This window comes from Malaclemys terrapin, chromosome 1 (assembly GCF_027887155.1).
Source record: "Malaclemys terrapin pileata isolate rMalTer1 chromosome 1, rMalTer1.hap1, whole genome shotgun sequence".
NCBI lineage: Eukaryota > Metazoa > Chordata > Testudines > Emydidae > Malaclemys > Malaclemys terrapin.
Window position 1 is genome coordinate 290,716,699 of NC_071505.1, and position 21,742 is coordinate 290,738,440.

At 40.1% G+C, this 21,742-nt stretch overlaps 1 protein-coding gene across 1 annotated transcript in view; it reads left to right on the plus strand.

Annotated features, from left to right (window-relative positions):
- The window catches only part of DGKH (diacylglycerol kinase eta), a 266,884-nt gene that overhangs the window by 201,557 nt on the left and 43,585 nt on the right, over positions 1 to 21,742 (plus strand). The window contains exons 14-19 of the mRNA XM_054013968.1: positions 2,479 to 2,564; positions 5,830 to 5,929; positions 7,863 to 8,139; positions 9,717 to 9,845; positions 19,773 to 19,907; positions 21,491 to 21,608. Of these exons, the coding sequence (XP_053869943.1) occupies positions 2,479 to 2,564; positions 5,830 to 5,929; positions 7,863 to 8,139; positions 9,717 to 9,845; positions 19,773 to 19,907; positions 21,491 to 21,608 (845 nt within the window). The remainder of the gene's footprint in view (positions 1 to 2,478; positions 2,565 to 5,829; positions 5,930 to 7,862; positions 8,140 to 9,716; positions 9,846 to 19,772; positions 19,908 to 21,490; positions 21,609 to 21,742) is intronic.

Consider the following 21,742-nt stretch of genomic DNA (forward strand, 5'->3'; position numbering starts at 1 on the left):
ACAAGTACTCCTGTTCTTTTTGCAAACATTTACTAGTATATCTTGAATTTGGGGGAAAATGAAATGAGATTTTTTTTGGGAAGGAATTTGCTTTCTTGACAAGAATAAAGGCATTTTGGACCTGATGAAGGTGTTTTACAGGACTTCATGTTCTTCTCTCCCCTTTTTGTCTATTCAGAAGTCTCCGAATAATTGCTGGACTGGTGGAATATCCTAATACAGCTTTCAAACTAGCTGCCTACCTCGCTCCCATTGTAGCATCAATCTGGGGGTGGGATGAAGTGTTGTGATTAAATTCATGTGGCATAAAAATGTAGTTATGTCTGGAAATGGAAAAATATCACCCTCCTGCAAGATTTCATGTAGCTATCAATCTTAACTTAAGAATACTTGAGAAGCAGAAATTAATTAGTAGGTCCCTGATTAATTTAACCATTTAAACATTACCAAACCTATTTGGATAGTCAGGAGTTGTTAAATGCTGGGAGTTCATTAGATAACTGAGATTCAGAGAAGCTGGGGTCCCAACAGCTGAAATTCTACTGTTCTTTGCAGTGGTGCTGGAACACTTTTTACAGTGGGGGTGCTAAAGCCAGTGGTCCTCAAACTTTTTACCTCGTCTCCCCACCCCCCAGAGCTGGGGCCAGGAGCAGGGTCGTGGCTCCGGGAGGGGAGTACACAGACAGGAGTAAGGAGGCCAAGGCTGGGACCATAGCTGGGGATGGGAGCAGAGCCCTGGGTGCAGGGCTGGCAGCAGCCAGGGGACCCTGGGCACAGGGCTGACAGCAGCTGGGGTTCAGGAGCAGAGCACACATATTTCCCGCGCCTATGGTCCTTTACCATACAACTCTGTCCCCAGTGGATAGATGTCAGTAATGCACTGCAGAGATTATGTATTCTTCTACCATTTTGTAGAACGGTCAGTGCCTTCAAATACATCCTCATCTTCTACAGTTAAGAAAAAGAAAATGTATGGAATGTTCCATTATATCTTCCTACGAAATTGTTAAATGTAGTTCCAATTAAAGCTAAAGAAACTAGTTGTAGAATACTTGTAATCTTAGTATTTAGAGAATAGGTACCATAGGCCGTTTTGCTAACTGTAATTATCTTGAATTATAAAGGATTGTTTTCTTTTGGGCACCTTGAACTGCCTCCACCCCCCCACCCCTCTGCATATTAATATTTTCTGTATGGTTTAGTTTGGGTTAAACTGAATTTTAAGTATTTGAAATAGTAGAGACTAATAGACTAATCTTACATTATGTGTTGTACAAAATTGCAGCATTGATTTAAAATGGTAGCTATTGACACACACTCTCATTATCATCATAACCATTTCATTTGAGCCACATTGGAAGCTCAGACATCAGGGTTTGTTCTCCCATGCTACATTTTATTTATTTTCTCTTTAAAATTAAAGATGCTTTCATATCAGAGCTCTGGAGCTAAGGTGTGTGGATAAAGGAAAAGAAGAAATTATATTTCTACTTATTCCATGTCATGAATGGAAACCCAAGTCACTAATCTTTAAATCTCAAGAACACACAATCATTTTGAAGCATAACTTAGATTTTAAACTAAGGGCTAGATCCATACCTGATATGGACTGCCCACCATTAGGGACAGCATGGAGCTGCACCACCCTAGAGAGTGTGTCAGGAGGCAGAATAGCCCTCTGGTGCACAGAGAAAAATCAAATGCTGTTAAGGTGTAGCTTGCTGCTCCTACATGCTGGTGCAGGGTGAGGTCTATGAACATGGTCCTGGTCCATGATGCCTCCCTACCCTCCCTGAACATAGGGTGTGCAGTTCTGTGTGATCCTTACACAGACTGTGCAAGCAGGGGGCAGAGGACGTCTCTATGCTCTTCCCTGCATGCATCTACATAAAGGTCAAGCAGAATCTTGTCACAAATGGTTTATTCACTAAGGCTTTGATAGTATTATACCAGTTTAGTAGCCCATACTCCACTGCTCACCCTATTCACTTCAGTGGGACAACTTGTGGAATGAGGTACTATTCAGTTTTAATAAGGATTTCAGAAGCTGGCCCTAAAACTATGATTTATTCCCAACCCATTGATTTAGTTGCAGGGTATCTTTCACTTTTTTTCTGGAAAAAAGTTTCTGACTATTACAGATCTGAAATCTGTTCAGACCATCTTCTGGAAAAATAGAATGATATTGTTGGCTATGGAGGGTGATAACTTCAAAGAAACCTTTAATTGGATTTTTAGTACAGAAATAACTATTACTCATTTTTTACCCAGAAAAGATAGAACTCTTAACTCAACGTCTCACAGTCACTGTGATTTTGAATATTAAATTGCAGTTAAGGGGAGGCATCTGACCTTTCTGCACTAAGTGTAGATCTAATATGTTGGAAGTAATCCCACTTATCTGGGAAGATAATTACCGCTTTGTGTTAAATGCTAACACGGGTGGAATATGAAGACTCATTTTTGCTGCATTTTCAGATATCTGCTTATGAGGATTCAGTTGCTGCTCATCTCACAAAAATCCTCAATTCTGATCAACACTCAGTTGTCATATCATCTGCCAAGTGAGTTGATGATTTTGATATATAGTGTGTGGGATAAATCCCAGTGTTCCATCTACATATATGAATATTATAACCTTTCCAATAAGCACAAATTCCTTCTGACTCTTGATCAGATAGTTTGACCTAACAGTATCCTGATTTACATGTTATAAAATACAGCTGGTTTCTTTTTATAATTATGTTGTATTGTATAATTATATTGTATGTGTTAATGTAATTTAAACATATCAATCACAGAGAAATCTTAAAGATCATGTAATGCAAAAATCACTTAGTTAATTAAGACATTAGTATACTGAGTTAAAATGAAAGCCATATTTTTACTTTTGCATATAAGAGATCCGGTTTACTTAAAGGGGTTCTTTTTGTTCACATCCAGTCTATTAGACGCACACACATAACCAATGTGGAAGTAGGAGTCTGCAGCTATATGGAATAATTAAATATGGGCTCAAGCCACAGAATTTTGATCCCAAATTTGAACACCTCTATATATGAGGGCTCATCTCTCTAGAAATCGTGAATCCCATATGAAATCATAGTGTTCCATTTTACCTTGCTGAGTTCCACAGGTTGACTGTATGTTGTGTGAAAAAAATACTTCCTTTTGTTTGTTTTAAACCTGCTGCCTATTAATTTCATTTGGTGTCCCCTAGTTCTTATGTTATGAGAAGGAGTAAATAACACTTCCTTATTTACTTTCTCCACACCAGTCATGATTTTATAGACCTCTATCATACCCCCCCTTAGTCATCTCTTTTCTAAGATGAAAAGTTCCAGTCTTATTAATCTCTCCTCATATGGAAGCTGTTCCATACCCCTAATCATTTTTGTTGCCCTTTTCTGAACCTTTTCCGATTCCAATATATCTTTTTTGAGATGGGGCAACCACATCTGCACGCAGTATTCAGGATGTGGACGTACCATGGATTTATATAGAGGCATTATGATATTTTCTGTCTTATTATCTATCCCTTTCTTAATGATTCCCAACATTCTGTTTGCTTTTTTGACTGCCACTGCACATTGAGTGGATGTTTTCAGAGAACTATCCACAATGACTCCAAGATCTCTTTCTTGAGTGGTATCAGCTAATTTAGACACCATCATTTTATATGTATAGTTGGGATTATGTTTTCCAATGTGCATTACTTTGCATTTATCAACATTGAATTTCATCTGCCATTTTGTTGCCCAGTCACCCAGTTTTGAGAGATCCTTTTATAGCTCTTCACAGTCTGCCTGGGACTTAACTATCTGGAGTAGTTTTGTATCATCTGCAAATTTTGCCACTTCACTGTTTACCCCTTTTTCCATATCATTTCTGAATATATTGAATAGGACTGGACCCAGTACAGACCCATGCAGGACAACACTATTTACCTCTCTCCATTCTGAAAACTGACCATTTATTCCTACCCTTTGCTTCCTATCTTTTAACCAGTTACCAATCCATGAGAGAACCTTCCCTCTTATCACATGACTGCTTACTTTGCTTAAGAGCTTTTGGTCAGGGACCTTGTCAAAGGCTTTCTGAAAATCTAAATACACTATATTCTCTGGATCCCCCTTGTCCACTTGATTGTTGACTCCCTCAAATTAAAAGGGGCTTTTCATTTTGGCAGCGGCCAATTGACTGACAATAGAGCCAAGATTGTATGCATCTGTCATTACAATTCTTTTCCATCTAAGAAAGCAGGTTATTACAATGCAGTTTGTATCAGGACGGTCTACGTACTGCACCTTTAATATTTATCTGTGCCAGATGATCAGAACTCTTGATTTTAATTGTTGACTCTCTTTTTAAGATCCACCATTTATTCATTGTGAATTGAAACTACACACAATTAACAATGTTAGGTGTTCATGCAAGCCCAATGCATAAATTTGTTTTGTATGTTCAGAGTAAGCAACAAAGGCCAAATTTTGCTCTCATTTACACTAGTGAAAGGTCACTCACATCACTGTCATTTGGACAGGTATATCTCAGGATAGCATGTGTCTCAAAGGTCTCGATCCTGCATTGAGAACTCTGTAAATGGACCCTGTGATGGGGTGGACTAGGCCCAGGCCAGGAAGGAGCAGAAAAGAAGTCCTCCAAGCGGCCTAGAGTGGTTGCAGGGAAGCAGCCAATTAGGGCCCAACAGGGCCATAAAAAAGGAGCTGCAGAAGAGAGCAGCAGTCAATTGTTGGCTGGAGCTGGAGAAGAGAGGACTGTGTTCCTGTCTGTCTGAAAGAGCAGCAGGACCCACAGACAGCTCAATGTGGGCAGGGACCGGGGGAGCAACAAAGGAGCTCCTGGCTGGCTGCTGGGACTGAATAAGGACTGAGCCTGGGGTGGGCCACAGGAAGGTAGTGTCTCCAAAAAGGAAGCTCTAGGAGTATGGCCCCATACCCGGGCCAGGATTACTTAAAGACTGAGACCAGGGAGGGCTAGAGAAACACCAGCCAAGGGGTGCTGAGACAGGCCTTTGTGGACTGTATACCTCAGAAGGGGTCTGTTCTGATACACATACACAGTGTGTGTGACTCAGCCGGAGGGCTGAGTCACTAGAAAACCATGTGAGAACCACTGACAGGGGTCACCAGAACTGAAAGACTGCAGACACACCAGACCAGAAGGAGGCACTCTCGAGAGGTGGGTGCTGCCCCGGTACAGACCCCTGTACCCATTTAGAGTCTCACTGAAGTCTGCATAAATGCAAGGGTCTACCCACGTGGAGTGATTTGCAGATTGGCCTAAGTCCGTAGAGGGAGCACAAGATTTTATCAACTCTGTTGGTATGGTTGATGATACTGATACTAAAAGGTATGCAAACAAGGCAATAAATAAAAATGACCACGTTAATGTCATCTCAGTTAGAAATAGAAGGGAAAACGGAAGGAAGGGGTAGGGAACCAATGTGTACCAAAAGGCACTGGATACTTAAAAAGAAAAATATAAAATCTACTTTTCAAAATTATTTGATGGTGTCCCCTTTAGAACCAGAATGGTCTACAGTTGTATATACACTGTAGAGTAATGGCTATAATTTTATTGGTTCGTCTGCTTCCACATGTGAAGTGTGTGATTTTAAAACTTTGGCTATAACTTTTTCTTAATGTTCTCATGCAAAAGAAGCATGGGAGTTCTCTTTGAGTTTGGTGGAATTGTAATAAGAAAACCAAAACTATGTTAGTAATTAAAAAAATACATCCAATAATCAATATGAATAGATACATCCAGTTCATTTCTTTTTATTTGACTCCCTTTCTTTATCCAAAGGATATTATGTGAAACTGTAAAGGACTTCGTATCCAAAATAGGGAAGACCTATGAAAAAACAATGGAAAATGCAGAGGAAGCTGATACCATGGCCATTAAAGTAAGAACTTTTCTTAACATGTTTTTTCCCAGCTACTATTAGGTTTTTAAAATTTAATGACAATTAAATTAATTTAGGGGGACTGGGTATTCTAATTCAAAAATAGTTCAGGAGACCTGACCCTATTCTCAATGAGGTCAGTGGCTATAAGTTGTTTTTCTTTCCATTAAAGGGACCAACTTTACATTAGAAAACAATCTTTAAATTTACTAAAGATGACCTGTTTTCTTTCCCATTCCACAAAATAAAAACAAGACTCATAGACTTTAAGGTCAGAAGAGACCGACATGATCATCTAGTTTGACCTCCTGCACATTGCAGGCCACAGAATCTCACGCATCCTCCCATGTAATACACCCCTAACTTCTGGCAGAGTTACTGAACTCCTCAAATCATGATTTAAAGACTCCAAGTTACAGAGAATCTACCATTTGCACTATTTTAAATGTGCAAGTGACCCATGCTGCATGTTCTTTGCCAATCTGACCCAGGAGAAAATTCCTTCCCGACCCCAAATATAGCGATCAGTTAGACCCTGAGCATGTGGGCAAGACCCACCAGCCAGACACCTGGGAAATAATTCTCTGTGCTAACTCAGAGATCTCCCCATCTAGTGTCCTACCACCAACCATTAGAGATATTTGCTGCTACCCATCGCAGATCAGCTACATGCCATTGTAGGCAGTCCCAATATACCGTCCACTCCATAAACTTATCAAGCTCAGTCTTGAAGCCAGTTAGGTTTTTTGCCCCCACTGCTGCCCTTGAAATGCTGTTCCAGAACTTCACTCTGATGTTTAGAAACCTTTGTCTAATTTCAAGTCTAAACTTATTGATAGACAATTTATATCCATTTGTTCTTGTGTCCACATTGGCGCTTAACTTAAATAATTTCTCTCTCTCCCTGGTATTTATCCTTCTGATGTATTTATAAACAGCAATCATATCTCCCCTCAGCCTTCTTTTGGTGAGGCTAAATAATGGACACTTGACGTTATTGAAAAGCTTATCAATTGAAAATTACTTTTCAGTTAATAGAGAGTATATATCCTAGCCCAGGGGTTCTCAAACTTAAATGCACCGTGACCCCCTTCTGACAACAAACATTACTACAAGACCCCAGGATGGGGGACTGAAGCCTGAGCCCACCAGAGCCCCACTGCCCCATGGGGGGGAGGGGCAAAGCCCAAACCCAAGCCCCACTGCCTTGGGCAGGGAGGTCAAAGCCCAAGGGCTTCAGCTCCAGGCAGGGGGGCTGTAACATGAGCCTTGGGCTTTGGCTTTAGCCCTGGGTGGTGGGGCTCGGGCTTTGGCCCTGGGCCCCAGCAAGTCTAAGACAGCCTTGGCGACCCCATTAAAATGGGGTTGTGACCCACTATGGGGTCCTGACCCACCATTTGAGAACTGCTGTCCTAGGCATATATTAGGAAAGTGAGGAAAATGCATAGCTACAACCACAGACATTCACAGAAATATACTGCTGTAGGAATTGACTTCTCTCTGAAAGGGATACAGTTAATTGCAATAAAACAATGGGATTGTGAAAAGAAAATAACCAGCTGGAGGAGGAGGAACAATAGTACATATAGTGGGCCAGGCTGAAATCACAGATGCGTGATCTAGAGTGGATAAGGAAATTAAGAGTCTGGTTTGAGAGAAAAAAATTACATTGCAGAAAAAAGAATACTTGCTCTGTTGACTATGTTATTGTACAATTATGCCTTTGTATTTCAGTCTCTGATATTTTTTTCTTCACTGTATGCTTAAACAAAATAGAAAACTATTAAAGTAGTGTTTAATGAAGAATACAAAAAATATCCTGCTCCAGACAGATCATTACCCAGCTTAGACTTTAGACAATCTGGTAGTTAACTTTTGAATTGACACTCAAGTGATTTTTTTTTCTTTTCGTTTGTATGTGTAACTTTGTTAGTGTTCAGAATTAAATGAGAAGCTAGACCTATTGCTCCAGGCTCTTCACACCGAAGCCCAGGCTACTCCCATCCTACCACGGATCACTCCCCCCATTGTAGAGGAAGAAGTTGAGGAGTTTTCAAGTGAAGAATCCTTGTCTGAAAGCAAGGAACAGTTAACAGAGAGCATTGCAAAGTCTTCCACTCAGAAAATCTTCAAACCAAGAGAACAGTTAATGCTGCGGGCAAACAGTTTAAAGAAAGCAGTGAGGCAAATCATTGAACAAGCAGAAAAAGGTGCACATCAGCAAGGGTTTGCTTGTTAACCATAGAGTGTCACTGTTTCTGCTAGCATAAAGTTCCATTGTTAATACTTGATTCCCATATTCTTACATAAATTCAGTAGATGGTTGTTATAAGCTATCTGGCAAGACATGCCATGTGTTAGAATACCGCCTATCCTATATATATATATATATATATCTGTCTGTCTGTATCTTTATACTATATTCATTCCTGTGCTATTTGAGGGACAAGATGGAGTCCTTAACATGACATTTGTTTGCTGCCAAAGGGAGTAGCTAGTGGAGATATACTCAACAATGTATGAAATTGTACCAAGTACCACTTTCTTTGCTCCTTTTGTCATGTTGGTCTGAATTCCTGAGAAGATTACAAGCACATATGCTTTGGGTTTTGTTTTTTAAATTTGCAGAAATAGGCATTCCCTTTTTTTTCTTTCTTAATCTTGCACTAAAACTACTTTTTAAATTTCCAGTTACTGAATTTATTTTCTTATAGAAAAGTCTTATAGTGTAATTTAGCTTACAGGAATATTTTTCTTTAAAAATGAAGAAATTCAATGCCAGAATTGGGTGAAAGTAGTGATAAGATTGCATAGTTGATCATCAGAAGTCAGGGACCCACTTCTCCAGGTGCTACATGTGTGCAGCTTCTATAGGTATCAGAGGGAGTAGCTTGCATGCAGCGGCTAGGAAATCAGGCTCCATAGTGCAAAGTTTTACTTTCAACAGTAGTGTTAATTTACCTGTGTTGCACATATATTTTTGATTCCTATTTTTCTGATTAAATGTGTAGCTTCATATGTTGTATATCAGTAAATGTTTACTACAAAATGGACAGAATGTGACAATGTCCGAGTGTTCTCTTCAGGTTCCTCATAGCATAGGTAGGCTACATTTTAGAAATGTAATTCAGAGTTTCATTTATTCAAAAGTAAAAGAGAAACTTTTGTTTTCAAAATTAGTCAGGTTTACAAAAATGTACTTGTAGCTATGCACCTGCTTTGCACTGAGTCTCACAATTACTGTGTTATTTGTGAATGCAGGTGGCCACTTACACATAACTAGCCTTAAGCGTGGTCAGCCACTAAACCTGATTGCGTGCACAAATTAAGCACTCAGTTGTGTGCATGTAATTTTGAAAATTAGACCCAAAATATATTCTCAGAAAATACAGTGATATTAGAAAATTTGATCCAACTCTATAGCATTTAACTGGGCTAGATGGGATTTCTGATGTAATATGTTTTGTTTACTTTTGTAACTCTTCTCCTTCAGAAAGAAAAGTACTGAAAATTATCTGCAGGAAGCTTTGCCAAACCGTCACAGAGCTCTGTTTTTAAAGTATTATTATCAATATGGTGGTGAATCACCTCTCAGTTTAATTATTCCATTATCACTGTCAGAGGATTGCTAACTGCTCTTGAACTGATTAGGCAGAACAGGCCTTTTCTTAATATCTGTATGTCCTAAATTAGTGCTACAGTAGTAGGATGTTAATTTTCTATAGAAGCTTTACATATGCGTATTTTCTCTGAAGAAATTTTAACTATTTTTCCTCCTGCTATGCAGTTGTGGATGAACAGAATGCTCATACTGAAGAACAAGTGAACCAATCCCCTATAGAATATAGTAAGGAATTGGATGAATCCAAAGAAGAAGAAAAAGAGGAAGATACAAAGGAGTACGAATCTCAGACAAGTAAGTAATCCAGAGTAAAATTCTTTAAAACTCTATAGAGTATTACTTTATGAAGCCAAAGTAGTGACTTCAGAGTTAAACTGGTTAGACAGTTTCCATTATTAGCCTGATTCTGATGCACATGTACAGGCTCCACTTTTTGGGGGGGAAAAGACTTCTTTGTGAGTAAACTGTCCTATATAACTCTTGACAGGAGCCATCTTGAACTTCATCTGCTACTGTAGGGACTCTTGAAACAGGTGTGAGGCCTGAAAGTGGGGCTCAGTGCTGTAAGCTTTGAGTGTTGTTTTTGCAAAGTTTATAACTTCTTTGAGGCATCATATGGTTCTGTTCTGTTGTTTTGACACCTTCCTGAGAAACAGCAGAGTGAAGCTAACCTAGATTTGATATAGGTTGAAAAAAATCAGTGCAGGTTTATATGAGACAATTCAAGATCATCTGTTAGAATTTGTGTTCTCAACAGGACAGATTTTAGTTTCAGATGGAAACTGCTGATAGTTTTTAATTCATAGGTAGGAGGCTGGTGAGTTTAATATGATGCTGGAACCTTAATTGTTAATATCCTGAATTTCTGGCTTTTTTTTTTAAACTATAGCATTCTGTTAATGCTAGTTAATGGGTGCAACATTCACAACCCTAACTTAATTTTTTTCTATGTGGGTATCTTTGCAAACCTTTGTTTCTCTATGTGGTATTTGGCCAGATGACATGCTAAGAATCCAGAATGTGCCCTTTGGAGTCTGGGCCATATTCATCTACTTTGATATCCTTACTAGGACATCATAACTATATAACAGAAACCTGATTTTATGTGCTAGACCTGTGTTGTTGTTAATATATTTTAAAGAGGGAACCAAAACTTTACTGAAATTGGCATTAACAGCAATAAATGTACACTTACCAGAGAGGCTACAGTTTTGAAGAATTGAAAGTTGCAGACAACTTTTTATTTCAGAAGGTTGAAAAAGCTACTAGGGGGGAAGCTGTTCTAGACTTGATTTTAACAAATAGGGAGGAACTCGTTGAGAATTTGAAAGTAGAAGGCAGCCTGGGTGAAAGTGAAACTCATGAAATCATAGAGTTTGCAATTCTAAGGAAGAGTAGAAGGGAGAACAGCAAAATAGAGACAATGGATTTCAGGAAGGCAGATTTTGGTAAGCTCAGAGAGCTGATAGGTAAGGTCCCATGGGAATCAAGACTGAGGGGAAAAACGACTGAGGAGAGTTGGCAGTTTTTCAAAGGGACACTATTAAGGGCCCAAAAGCAAGCTATTCTGCTGGTTAGGAAAGATAGAAAATGTGGCAAAAGACCACCTTGGCTTAACCAAGAGATCTTGCATGATCTAAAAAATAAAAAGGAGTCATATAAAAAATGGAAACTAGGACAGATTACAAAGGGTGGATATAGGCAAACAACACAGGAATGCAGGGGCAAGATTAGAAAGGCAAAGGCAAAAAATGAGCTCAAACTAGCTACAGGAATAAAGGGAAACAAGAAGACTTTTTATCAATACATTAGAAGCAAGAGGAAGACCAAAGACAGGGTAGGCCCACTGCTCAGTGAGGAGGGAGAAACAGTAACAGAAAACTTGGAAATGGCAGAGATGCTTAATGACTTCTTTGTTTCGGTCTTCACTGAGAAGTCTGAAGGAATGCCTAACATAGTGAATGCTAGTGGGAAAGGGGTAGGTTTAGCAGATAAAATAAAAAAAGAACAAGTTAAAAATCACTTAGAAAAGTTAGATGCCTGCAAGTCACCAGGGCCTGATGAAATGCATCCTAGAATACTCAAGGATCTAATAGAGGAGGTATCTGAGCCTCTAGCTATTATCTTTGGAAAATCATGGGAGACGGGAGAGATTCCAGAAGACTGGAAAAGGGCAAATATAGTGCCCATCTATAAAAAGGGAAATAAAAACAACCCAGGAAACTACAGATCAGTTAGTTTAACTTCTGTGCCAGGGAAGATAATGGAGCAAGTAATTAAGGAAATCATCTGCAAACACTTGGAAGGTGGTAAGGTGATAGGGTATAGCAAGCATGGATTTGTGAAGAACAAATCATATCAAACCAATCTGATAGCTTTCTTTGATAGGATAATGAGTCTTGTGGATAAGGGTGAAGCTGTGGATGTGGTATAGCTAGACTTTAGTAAGGCATTTGATATGGTCTCACATGATATTCTTATCGATAAACTGGGCAAATACAATTTAGATGGAGCTACTATAAGGTGGGTGCATAACTGGCTGGATCACCGTACTCAGAGAGTTGTTATTAATGGTTCCCAATCCTGCTGGAAAGGCATAACGAGTGGGGTACCGCAGGGGTCTGTTTTGGAACCGGCTCTGTTCAATATCATCATTAACGACTTAGATATTGGCATAGAAAGTACGCTTATTAAGTTTGCAGATGATACCAAACTGGGAGGGATTGCAACTGCTTTGGAGGACAGGGTCATAATTCAAAATGATCTGGACAAATTGGAGAAATGGTCTGAGGTAAACAGGATGAAGTTTAACAAAGACAAATGCAAAGTGCTCCACTTGGGAAGAAAAAATCAGTTTCACACATACAGAATGGGAAGAGACTGTCTAGGAAGGAGTACGGCAGAAAGGGATCTAGGGGTTATAGTGGACCACAAGCTAAATATGAGTCAACAGTGTGATGCTGTTGCAAAAAAAGCAAACATGATTCTGGGATGTATTAACAGGTGTGTTGTGAGCAAGACACGAGAAGTCATTCTTCCGCTCTACTTTGCTCTGGTTAGGCCTCAGCTGGAGTATTGTGTCCAGTTCTGGGCACCGCATTTCAAAAAAGATGTGGAGAAATTGGAAAGGGTCCAGAGAAGGGCAACAAGAATGATTAAAGGTCTTGAGAACATGACCTATGAAGGAAGGCTGAAGGAATTGGGTTTGTTTAGTTTGGAAAAGAGAAGACTGAGAAGGGACATGATAGCAGTTTTCAGGTATTTAAAAGGGTGTCATAAGGAGGAGGGAGAAAACTTGTTCACCTTAGCCTCTAAGGATAGAACAAGAAGCAATGGGTTTAAACTGCAGCAAGGGAGGTCTAGGTTGGACATTAGGGAAAGGTTCCTAACTGTCAGGGTGGTTAAACACTGGAATAAATTGCCTAGGGAGGTTGTGGAATCTCCATCTCTGGAGATATTTAAGAGTAGGTTAGATAAATGTCTATCAGGGATGGTCTAGACAGTATTTGGTCCTGCCATGCGGGCAGGGGACTGGACTCAATGACCTCTCGAGGTCCCTTCCAGTCCTAAAATCTATGAATCTATGAATGGGCATGGAGACTGAACTTGGTCTGTGTAGGTGGTTCCTTTTAAATCAGGGTTAGAGCACAAAGAAGGGCTAATGTGGGAAGCTTCTGTTTCTCCTGCCTGTGCTGAGCCTCTTTTTGAGAGGATTTCAGACTCTAAGGCTGGGAATTTTTATGACCATTACGTTTAAAGTTTAATTATAATAAAGAATGAAACTTAGAATTTTGTTTTACTTGTATTGTTAATTAATTAATTGTTTGTGATTAGGAATTACCTTTAGAATAGGGTTGTACCATGTGCTGGAGCTCTGAACAGAAAGGGGCTAGTTTAATTATTTGGGGGTGGACAAGTCAGAGAGTCTGCTATGTTAGGGAAAATTACATGCTTTCATTTATTTTTCTAAGAAGTCTCTGCGTCATCTACAGAAACTTGTGCTGAATTTGTACTTCCACAAATTCTGCTCTTAAAATAATGGAGGGTTGCATATCAGAACCACAGTATTTAAAAATAAATATGTAGACCTTTATTTAAAACGGCATGTGCAGAGTTGAAAATCCTCGTTATTTCAGTTTTCATTGCAAAAAGAGAGAGAGGAAGCTTAACCTAACTTTGTGGTAGTTTACATTTGCTGATTTCATGGCCGATAAACATTTCTGTCAGATAGGAATGGCCAACAATACTAAACTTGTTTGTGCATCAAATAACCATTGCTTCCTAGAGTAATACTAGTATACTTATTAGGAAGTTGTATCAGTATTCAGACATCTAATGTGTGAAGTGGAGTACATGTTAATATTGTCAGTGGGAGATGGGTGTTTCAGGAGAAACCATGAAACATTAATTCAATTACCTGCAATGAAACATCAATTTTACTCACGAGGGCTGTGTTAGTTTTTATCAGAGCATGAACAGAAGAACTTCATTTTTATTGCAGCTTATCCCCATGAGTCTCATCTGTCAAATAAAGAACAGCTGTTCTGCTGATTTTTCTCTTAATGCTACTGCCTTGCTCCTGAGTTCCGAGAAAACGGGTTGTAAGAATAGCACTGTGAATTTTTGAGTAGCATTATGCAGAGTGAAAGATAATTGCGTTCTGAGTATTATTTGTTAATCCTCTGAGAGTCTCCCTCAGTTGCTTGATGAAAGTAGTATTTTCCTCGCATTAATTACCTTAGTCTAAATAGATAATAATTTTAATTAGATAAAACTTGAATATCATTTTCCATCTGTATTTCTGTTAGCTCCCTAACACTTAAGAATGGTGTTTTGTCATACACATGAGAATCATGTTTTTGTGTTGATATTATGACCTCAGTATCATCTCCTTATAATTGCTGTAGTTAATTTGTGAATTCTTAGAATTTAAAGCCAGAAGGGACAATGAGATGACCTAGTCTGACTTCCTGTATATCACAGGCTGTAGATCCTCACCCAGTTACCCCTGTGTGGGGCCCAATAACTTGAATTTGACTCAAGTATATCTTCTGGAAATGTATTTAGGCTTAATTTTTGAGGATGCTGGAGAACCATCACTTAATTGATATTTCGTTCTAATGCTTAATCACCCCGCACTGTTAAAAAATTGTACTTTATTTCTAATCTGAATTTGTCTGGCTTTAATGTCCAGCAATTGGTTCTTATTATGACTTTCTCTGCTAGGTTTGATACCCTTTGCTTTCTCCATTTGAAGGTACTTACACTCCTTAATAAAGTTACCACGCGGTCTTTGATGAGCTAAATAGATTGAGTTCTTTGTATCTCTCACAGTAAGGCATTTTCTCCAGCACTCAAATAATTTTTGTGGTTCTTTTCTGCACTCTCTTCAGTTTGTCAACATAATAATTCACCCATATGAAATCCAGGACATTTTCACACTGTTCTGTTTGTAATGTGCAAGATTATATTAACTGTTGACTTTTTACATATATTTTCTGTGAACTTTTTGAAACCATGATAGTGCAAATGGTGAGAGAAAATGTTCAGATCAACTGAATTTCTGTGGGTTTTTTTCTTTTCTGTGTACGTGGAGGTCAGTATGGTTCAGGCCATCAGAAGTTGAAGTAGTTTGGGCATGTACAGTAAACTGTGGAGGAGTTGACCAAGAGCTACCAAGAGTGTGATCATCTTCTGTCTATGCAGGCACACACAAGTGCTATGCCAAAAGCCAATAGGTGTTACAAATTGCTCTTACCAAGATCACTAGTGACCTATTCCTGGCCATGGCTAAGTGCCTCTTTCCATCCTTTCATCTTTGATCTATCCACTGTCTTTAACACTGACAGTTTGATGGACTACATAGTGTGACATCTTATCGATCTGTTCTCCTCCATTCTATTAGCAGTTACTTCTGCTGATCGCTTCTGTGAGTTTATGTGGTCTTTGTGAAGGGTCAGCTCTTGACTGGTTTCCTTTACCAAGCCTTTTGACAACAAGAGACGGGACCTCAAAAGGCTTTCTCTCCCCTGTTGAGTTCAGTTTGGTTTTGGAAGAGGAAGGTCAGTACTTCTCTGATTTCCCAGAAACCCAATACCTGCAAGCTCTGTTGCTCCCACATCCTAGTTACTTGATGCCACTGTTGGCTGTCACTGTCAATTATTAGCATAGGGATTTTCTACACAGGAAGTTGTATCAGTATACAGTAAGTATGAATTTAAACTGTTACAATTATACTGGTATAACTCTCCAAGAGGAAACTTTTATTCTATACAAGTATGCCTTTTTCCCATTTATCTTTGTTGTTTTAGAAGCAGTTTAAGCTAAAATGGGAAGAGCCACTCTTATTTTGGAATAAGAGTGTCTTCATGGGGAGTTGCAGTGGTTTAACTGTGTCTGTACAATTATACCAGTATAACTTCCTGTGCTGACAGGCCTTTAGAGAGAAGGATGCTGACCATCCTCAGTTATGCAGAGGTTTTCCCTGTCCTCAAGAAATGAAGTGAGATTCCATGCTGCACATCTAAGGAGCCTCACGGGATGTGGGGGGCTAAGGTGGCTTTAAGCCATCTTTGCGCATTTCCAAATCTTGGCTGCTTCTGGGGTCAGAGCAGCCACTAGGACGATTTAGAGAGCCCTGGGAGTTATTTCTAAACACAGGATAGAACATCACCAGTATATTGATGATACACAATTGAATATCATCTCTTGCCCATAGACCCACTGTCTTGGCTTAGTGAACTACTTGACAATAGTCAGTTCCAGTTGGATGCACTCGAATTATAGTATTTTCTGTTCTCAACCCTGGGAAGTTTGAAGTCTTGCTGGGGTGGAGGGTCATCAGTATGTGAGACCATCCTCCCTCTAGTATTCCCACTTAGCGGGGTCTTGTTTGGGGTTTTTAAAACAGGTAGTCTTTTTTGATCATGCCCTAAGAGATTGTATGTAGCAGAAAGCCAGGCAGGAGGGAACTGAGGAAGGTTCTAGTTGAAATTCTACAGTCACGTAATGAGTAGCTTTAGAAATAATATTATTTGTGTTAAATCAAAAAAGTTTCTTGTTGTGGGGTGGAGGGAAGTAACTCTTTCTGGATACTTCACTACTGCTACATGGCAGCTTTACTCTAACAAACTATGTTTTGGGCATGGGTAAGAGACATTTATTTACTTTCCCAGTTTCTTATGCTGCACCCCAATTTATCCCATTATGACGTTACAACAGCAACATATCCTTACGGCTGTTGGGCTCCATTATTATAATTCCCTCCTGCTATGATTTCCAGCAGTGGGCTTTTGTCACAGCTTACTAGTACAGAATGCTGCAGCGTGTTTCCTTAGTGATTTAAGAAGCCATCATTGTAATACTCTCACCCTGCATTCTTTCTTTATACACTGACTGCCTGCAATGTTGTGGATGAATTTTAAACTGTCACTGTTAGAGCCATTAATGTGAATTTCTACTCTGAAAAATGACTATCTAAAATGGCATCTCTTTACTTATCTTTATCCCTTCTCGATGGTATATTGAGTATATCCGCTCACTTTAGTGACAATAATACGGTTTTACTGCTGTTGCTCCTGCAGACACCACACAGCTGTGAGAGTCTGAGCTGGATTCTGTTTCCAGTTCGTGCATCTTAACAAAATTGTTTTCTAAATTCCAACTACCTGGCTAATCAGTCAGACCTTTGTAATCCCATTGACATTAGGAGGTTGCACAAGTGGTACTGAAAGTGTAGTCTGAAGACAGTGAGGTTACACTGGTGATCAGTTTAGCTTAGGGTTACCATATTTAGTGCCTCCGAAAAGAGGACACTAAAGGGGCCCCAGCCCCGCCCCCACCCCCGCCCCGTCCCCGCCCCAACTCTGCCCCCTCCCCAAAGTCTCCGCCCCCTCCCCTGCTTCCCGCGAACATTTGAGTCGCGGGAAACCTGAAGCAGGTAAGGGAGGGCATGGGGGGAGGAGGCGCGGCCCACACCCGGCCCCCGGCACCGCAGGTCCCCAGCCCGGCCCCCGTCCCGTCCCCCGAGCCCCCGGCCCGGCACCCGAGCCCCCAGCCCGGCCCGGCACCCGAGCCCCTGAGCCCCCGGCACCGCCGGCCAGGCCCCCCGAGCCCCCCGAACCCCTGGCCCGGCCCGGCACCGCCGGCCAGGCCCCCCGAGACCCCGGCCTGGCCAGGCCCCACTCCGCCGGCCCGGCACCGCATGTCCGATTTTCCCGGACATGTCCGGCTTTTGGGGATTTCCTCCCGGACGGGGATTTGGAGCCCAAAAAGCCGGACATGTCCGGGAAAATCCGGACGTATTTAGCTTTCAGATCCCATGTTGACTTTGCAAAGCTAGTAATTTTTATTTATAAGCTGATCATGTTTGACCTGGGTGTCAGGTAGAGACAATAAACATAGATCTCCCCACAAAGCCATTTTATTGAGTTGCTTATCAGAGCAGGACCATACTTGTGACACTGTAGGCCCAGCTAAGTTTGATCTCCCCTTTGAGCCTGCACCTAGAGCTGATGGCATGATCATGTGTTAGGTCCCAGTTCAGGAAAACACTTTAACTTTTAAGCACGTGCTTCAGTCCCATTGAAGTTAATGGACATAAACACATACTTATGTATTTTTGCTTAAATTCTTTCCCAAATCAGGGCCTCATATTGACAGGTAATCTGTCTTGAACTGTAGTGGGTTCTATGGTGTTTGCTCTTTACATTTGCCACAGCTCCTCCACTCCCTTCCTTTAAACACCAAGTAAAGACTTGCTTTTATTCCCAAAGTTTTTTTAAAATGGTAAGTACTCTTACCCCTAATTATAGATTACTTGTTACCCCACCCAACTATTAGAATGTTTTCCTTTCTCCTCCATTTTTCTTTAGTTTTATTAGAGCAGTTTTTATTAGATTTGTTTATAATTTATTATGAAATTATTATATAGCACTCCAAGAACTTTGGATGTGGATTAGTGGCCTTATACATAATTCCTATTACAGCAAATCTTTTAAACTTTTTTCCTTTTTTTCCTTCTTAATTCTGCATTTTTTTTCAATGGGACATCCTATTACATTTATCAGAAATGAAGTGCAGTGTTTAAGGTAATATTAAATTAGTATGTGCCCTAATGAATTGAAGTGGAAGTTGGGAACTCCAGAGGTCTTGTTCTATGTATCTCTGAGGATTTTCATTTGAGCTAATCACTTGAACTTCCTGCATCTGAGTTTCTCCATGAGTAGAATAAATGAAGTAAATACATAAATGTAAATATTTCTGGTTACAGTCCCTGCTTAGGCTGTCCCTTTTGAGATCCCTTTCCAGTTCCCTGATTGCACCCTTTCAAGGCATGACTGTGCCTCCACTTCTCTTTGGGGTGGATACCCATGATCCAACTACTCTGACTGGGTCTCTGGGATAACCCCTTTCTCCCCCTCCCCCCCCATTACCAATTGGGATATCTAGCAGTCTCCATGGGCATGACACCTATCAGAGCTTCCCTTCGGCAGCCTGTGGACAGTATAATGTGTAGTAACACAGAAGCAGTTTCTTTAAAACAAATTGTAATTTATTTGCCAAAGGTGCACTCCAAGAAGTGAATTTAAAATAACACACCTATATGCTGACTGTCTTAACTACACTTGGCGTTCCTTCTCAGCCCCTCAGTAGACATGACTTAGCTATGGTGTCCTGCATTCTCTTGGGGACCAAGTTACATTGTGCTTTCAGCAGGACCGGACTCTCTGTCAGTCTGTGTCAGCCTGCAGCAGTTGACAACCTTTTCTTCCCACTCCCTTTCTGCAAGGCAGATCTTTTAACAGATGTGTGTCTTTTGATCTCTAGAGTCTCAGCCTTGGCAAAACAGCTACATCTTCACAGCTATATTCCTGGTTATTGTGTTTGAACATTTGCCGGGGTGCTTCTTATCTAGGCCATTATTTCATCTCTCCTGCTTGGTTTCTTTAACAACTCCTTTTGATCTAACTCCATAGCAAGTAACCCATCACAAGCAAACACACAGAGGGACACACAATATTCATACAAAACAATACAGATATTTGCTGGTTCTCCTTGAGATCTCAAAGTGGGTTAATAGGTTAGATTAATAGTTCATGCTTGTACAACATGTTGAGGCTCTGAATCTTAGATAAGCATATATGCAATTGTATCTATAATTTATGTGTGGGGGAATATTTAGTTCTAACTTTATTTCTTCTTCTTCTTTTTTTGGCATAGTTAAAGCTGCACCAAAATCTCCAGATCGACAAACAAGTCGGGGCATCCCCTCTCATACCGGCTCTTTCTCTGCCCCAGCTGTGGCAGCTGGTAAAGAAAACCTCCCTGTACTTAACACCAGGATAATCTGCCCAGGTAATGATGATTCTGAACTCCATTAGTTCTTTCAGTATCTTGCTATATGCCACAATTAGTTGTTAAATAATAATACATTGCACTTACATAGTGTCTTCCACCCAGAGATGTCAAAGAACTTTACAAATATTAGTGAATTAATATGCATAACCTCTTTGTGTGGTATCATAGAGAATGTATGTTAATTGAAAATGCTTCTGGTCACTGTCCTGAGCACCAGACACATTACAAAAGCATTGCACTTGGTTTGGGGAATGAGGAGCAGAAATGGGAGGGCTGAGTTCATCGTGGAGTCAAAGGAACCTTGCTCCCCTAGTGGATGAAGGCTGTGCTAGCCTAGTAAGAGGCTAAGGGCCAGAGTCAGTTAAGAAATGATCTTTTGACTGAATGAAATGCCAAGGGGACATACCTGTCAGTAAAAATATAAATTAAACTGTAAAAAGGTACTTTGCAACAATAGCAGTTAGGAAATCTGTACACATCCCAAAGTATAAATGTATACCAGAAAGCATTGCTAAAACACTGGCTTAATAAACTTTCATTATCAGTATTAACAATATATATTGAAACTAAGCATGTACTGTTTGTAGATCACTTTAACTAAAAGCTTTTGAAAGCAAATTTCTATCTGCATTAATTAAACATAGTTGTGCATGTTACTTTGATATTCGCCAAAATGGGCATGGCAGGGTTGCCAGCTTTCCAGCGGGCAAAGCTAATCAGGCTCTGACCATTTCCATGGTAGAAACAAGAATTGTTTCTTAGCTCATTAATCAAATTCTCCCTGCCTGCCTCTCCTCTTCTGTCTTCCTTATTTATTTTCATTTAACTTGTATTTCTGTGTTCTTACACCTGCCTGTCTCTCTCTCTCTTTCCTCCCCATCCCATCTGACTTCTGTCTTTCTGTTCTCTAGTCCCCTTGCCCTCATTTTTTCACCCATACTTGTTTGTTCTGTCTGCTTTGTCCTTCTCTCACTTGCCTTCAGCCCCTTCCTCCCTGTCTAGGAGATCAAAGTGGTGGCTTTACATGTTTTGCAGAGAAGTTCTCTTGTGTAAAAGGTTGGCAAGGGAAGAACTCCCTGTTGAACGTACATTTATCAAGCCGAATTAAGGGGTTAAGCATTTCTCAAAGATTCTAAATGAGCTGATAGGCTGCATGAACAATGATCCCACTGTGGAAGCCTGCCCCCCCCAACTCCTCCCAAAACCAACCTGAAGTAATGAAATAGTTTGGAGACTGGGTGACTGGACTAAGAGATGAAAAATATGGTAACCTTCAGTGGCATTAGGTGATTACTGTTCAACCTGTCACCTCCGTAGTCTTGGATTGAAATCGTGATATTTTTCTCCAATGGTAGACAGTGAACCTCACCACTGAATTCAACTCAGTTGCCTTTCTGCTCAAGAGAGGCCAAAACTGGAAGAGAGAGGTAATGTAGGTAAGAACTTAGGTGCAGTAGCAGAGCTGTCTGAGAAAGCGCACTTCGTGTCCATCCTGTGCTTGGCTATAGACAATACTATCTCTCAGAATTGCATGTGTTATATTAACAAATATTGTTTTGTTTCTGTGTTTTCTCCTTCAGGTTTAAGAGCTGGATTAGCTGCCTCTATTGCGGGGAGTTCAATTATCAGCAAAATGTTACTTTCAAACATTGATCCATTTGGTGCTACTCCATTTATTGACCCTGATCCAGATTCACTGTAAGAAAATCTCCTTGTTTTCTCAAATTGACTGTGTTGGGGTTCAGTCTCTTTTCCTTAATCATTTCTTTAGGAAATTGTACTTTGTAATTACTAGAATGAATAATGCAAGCCTTGAAGCACAATTTTTATAG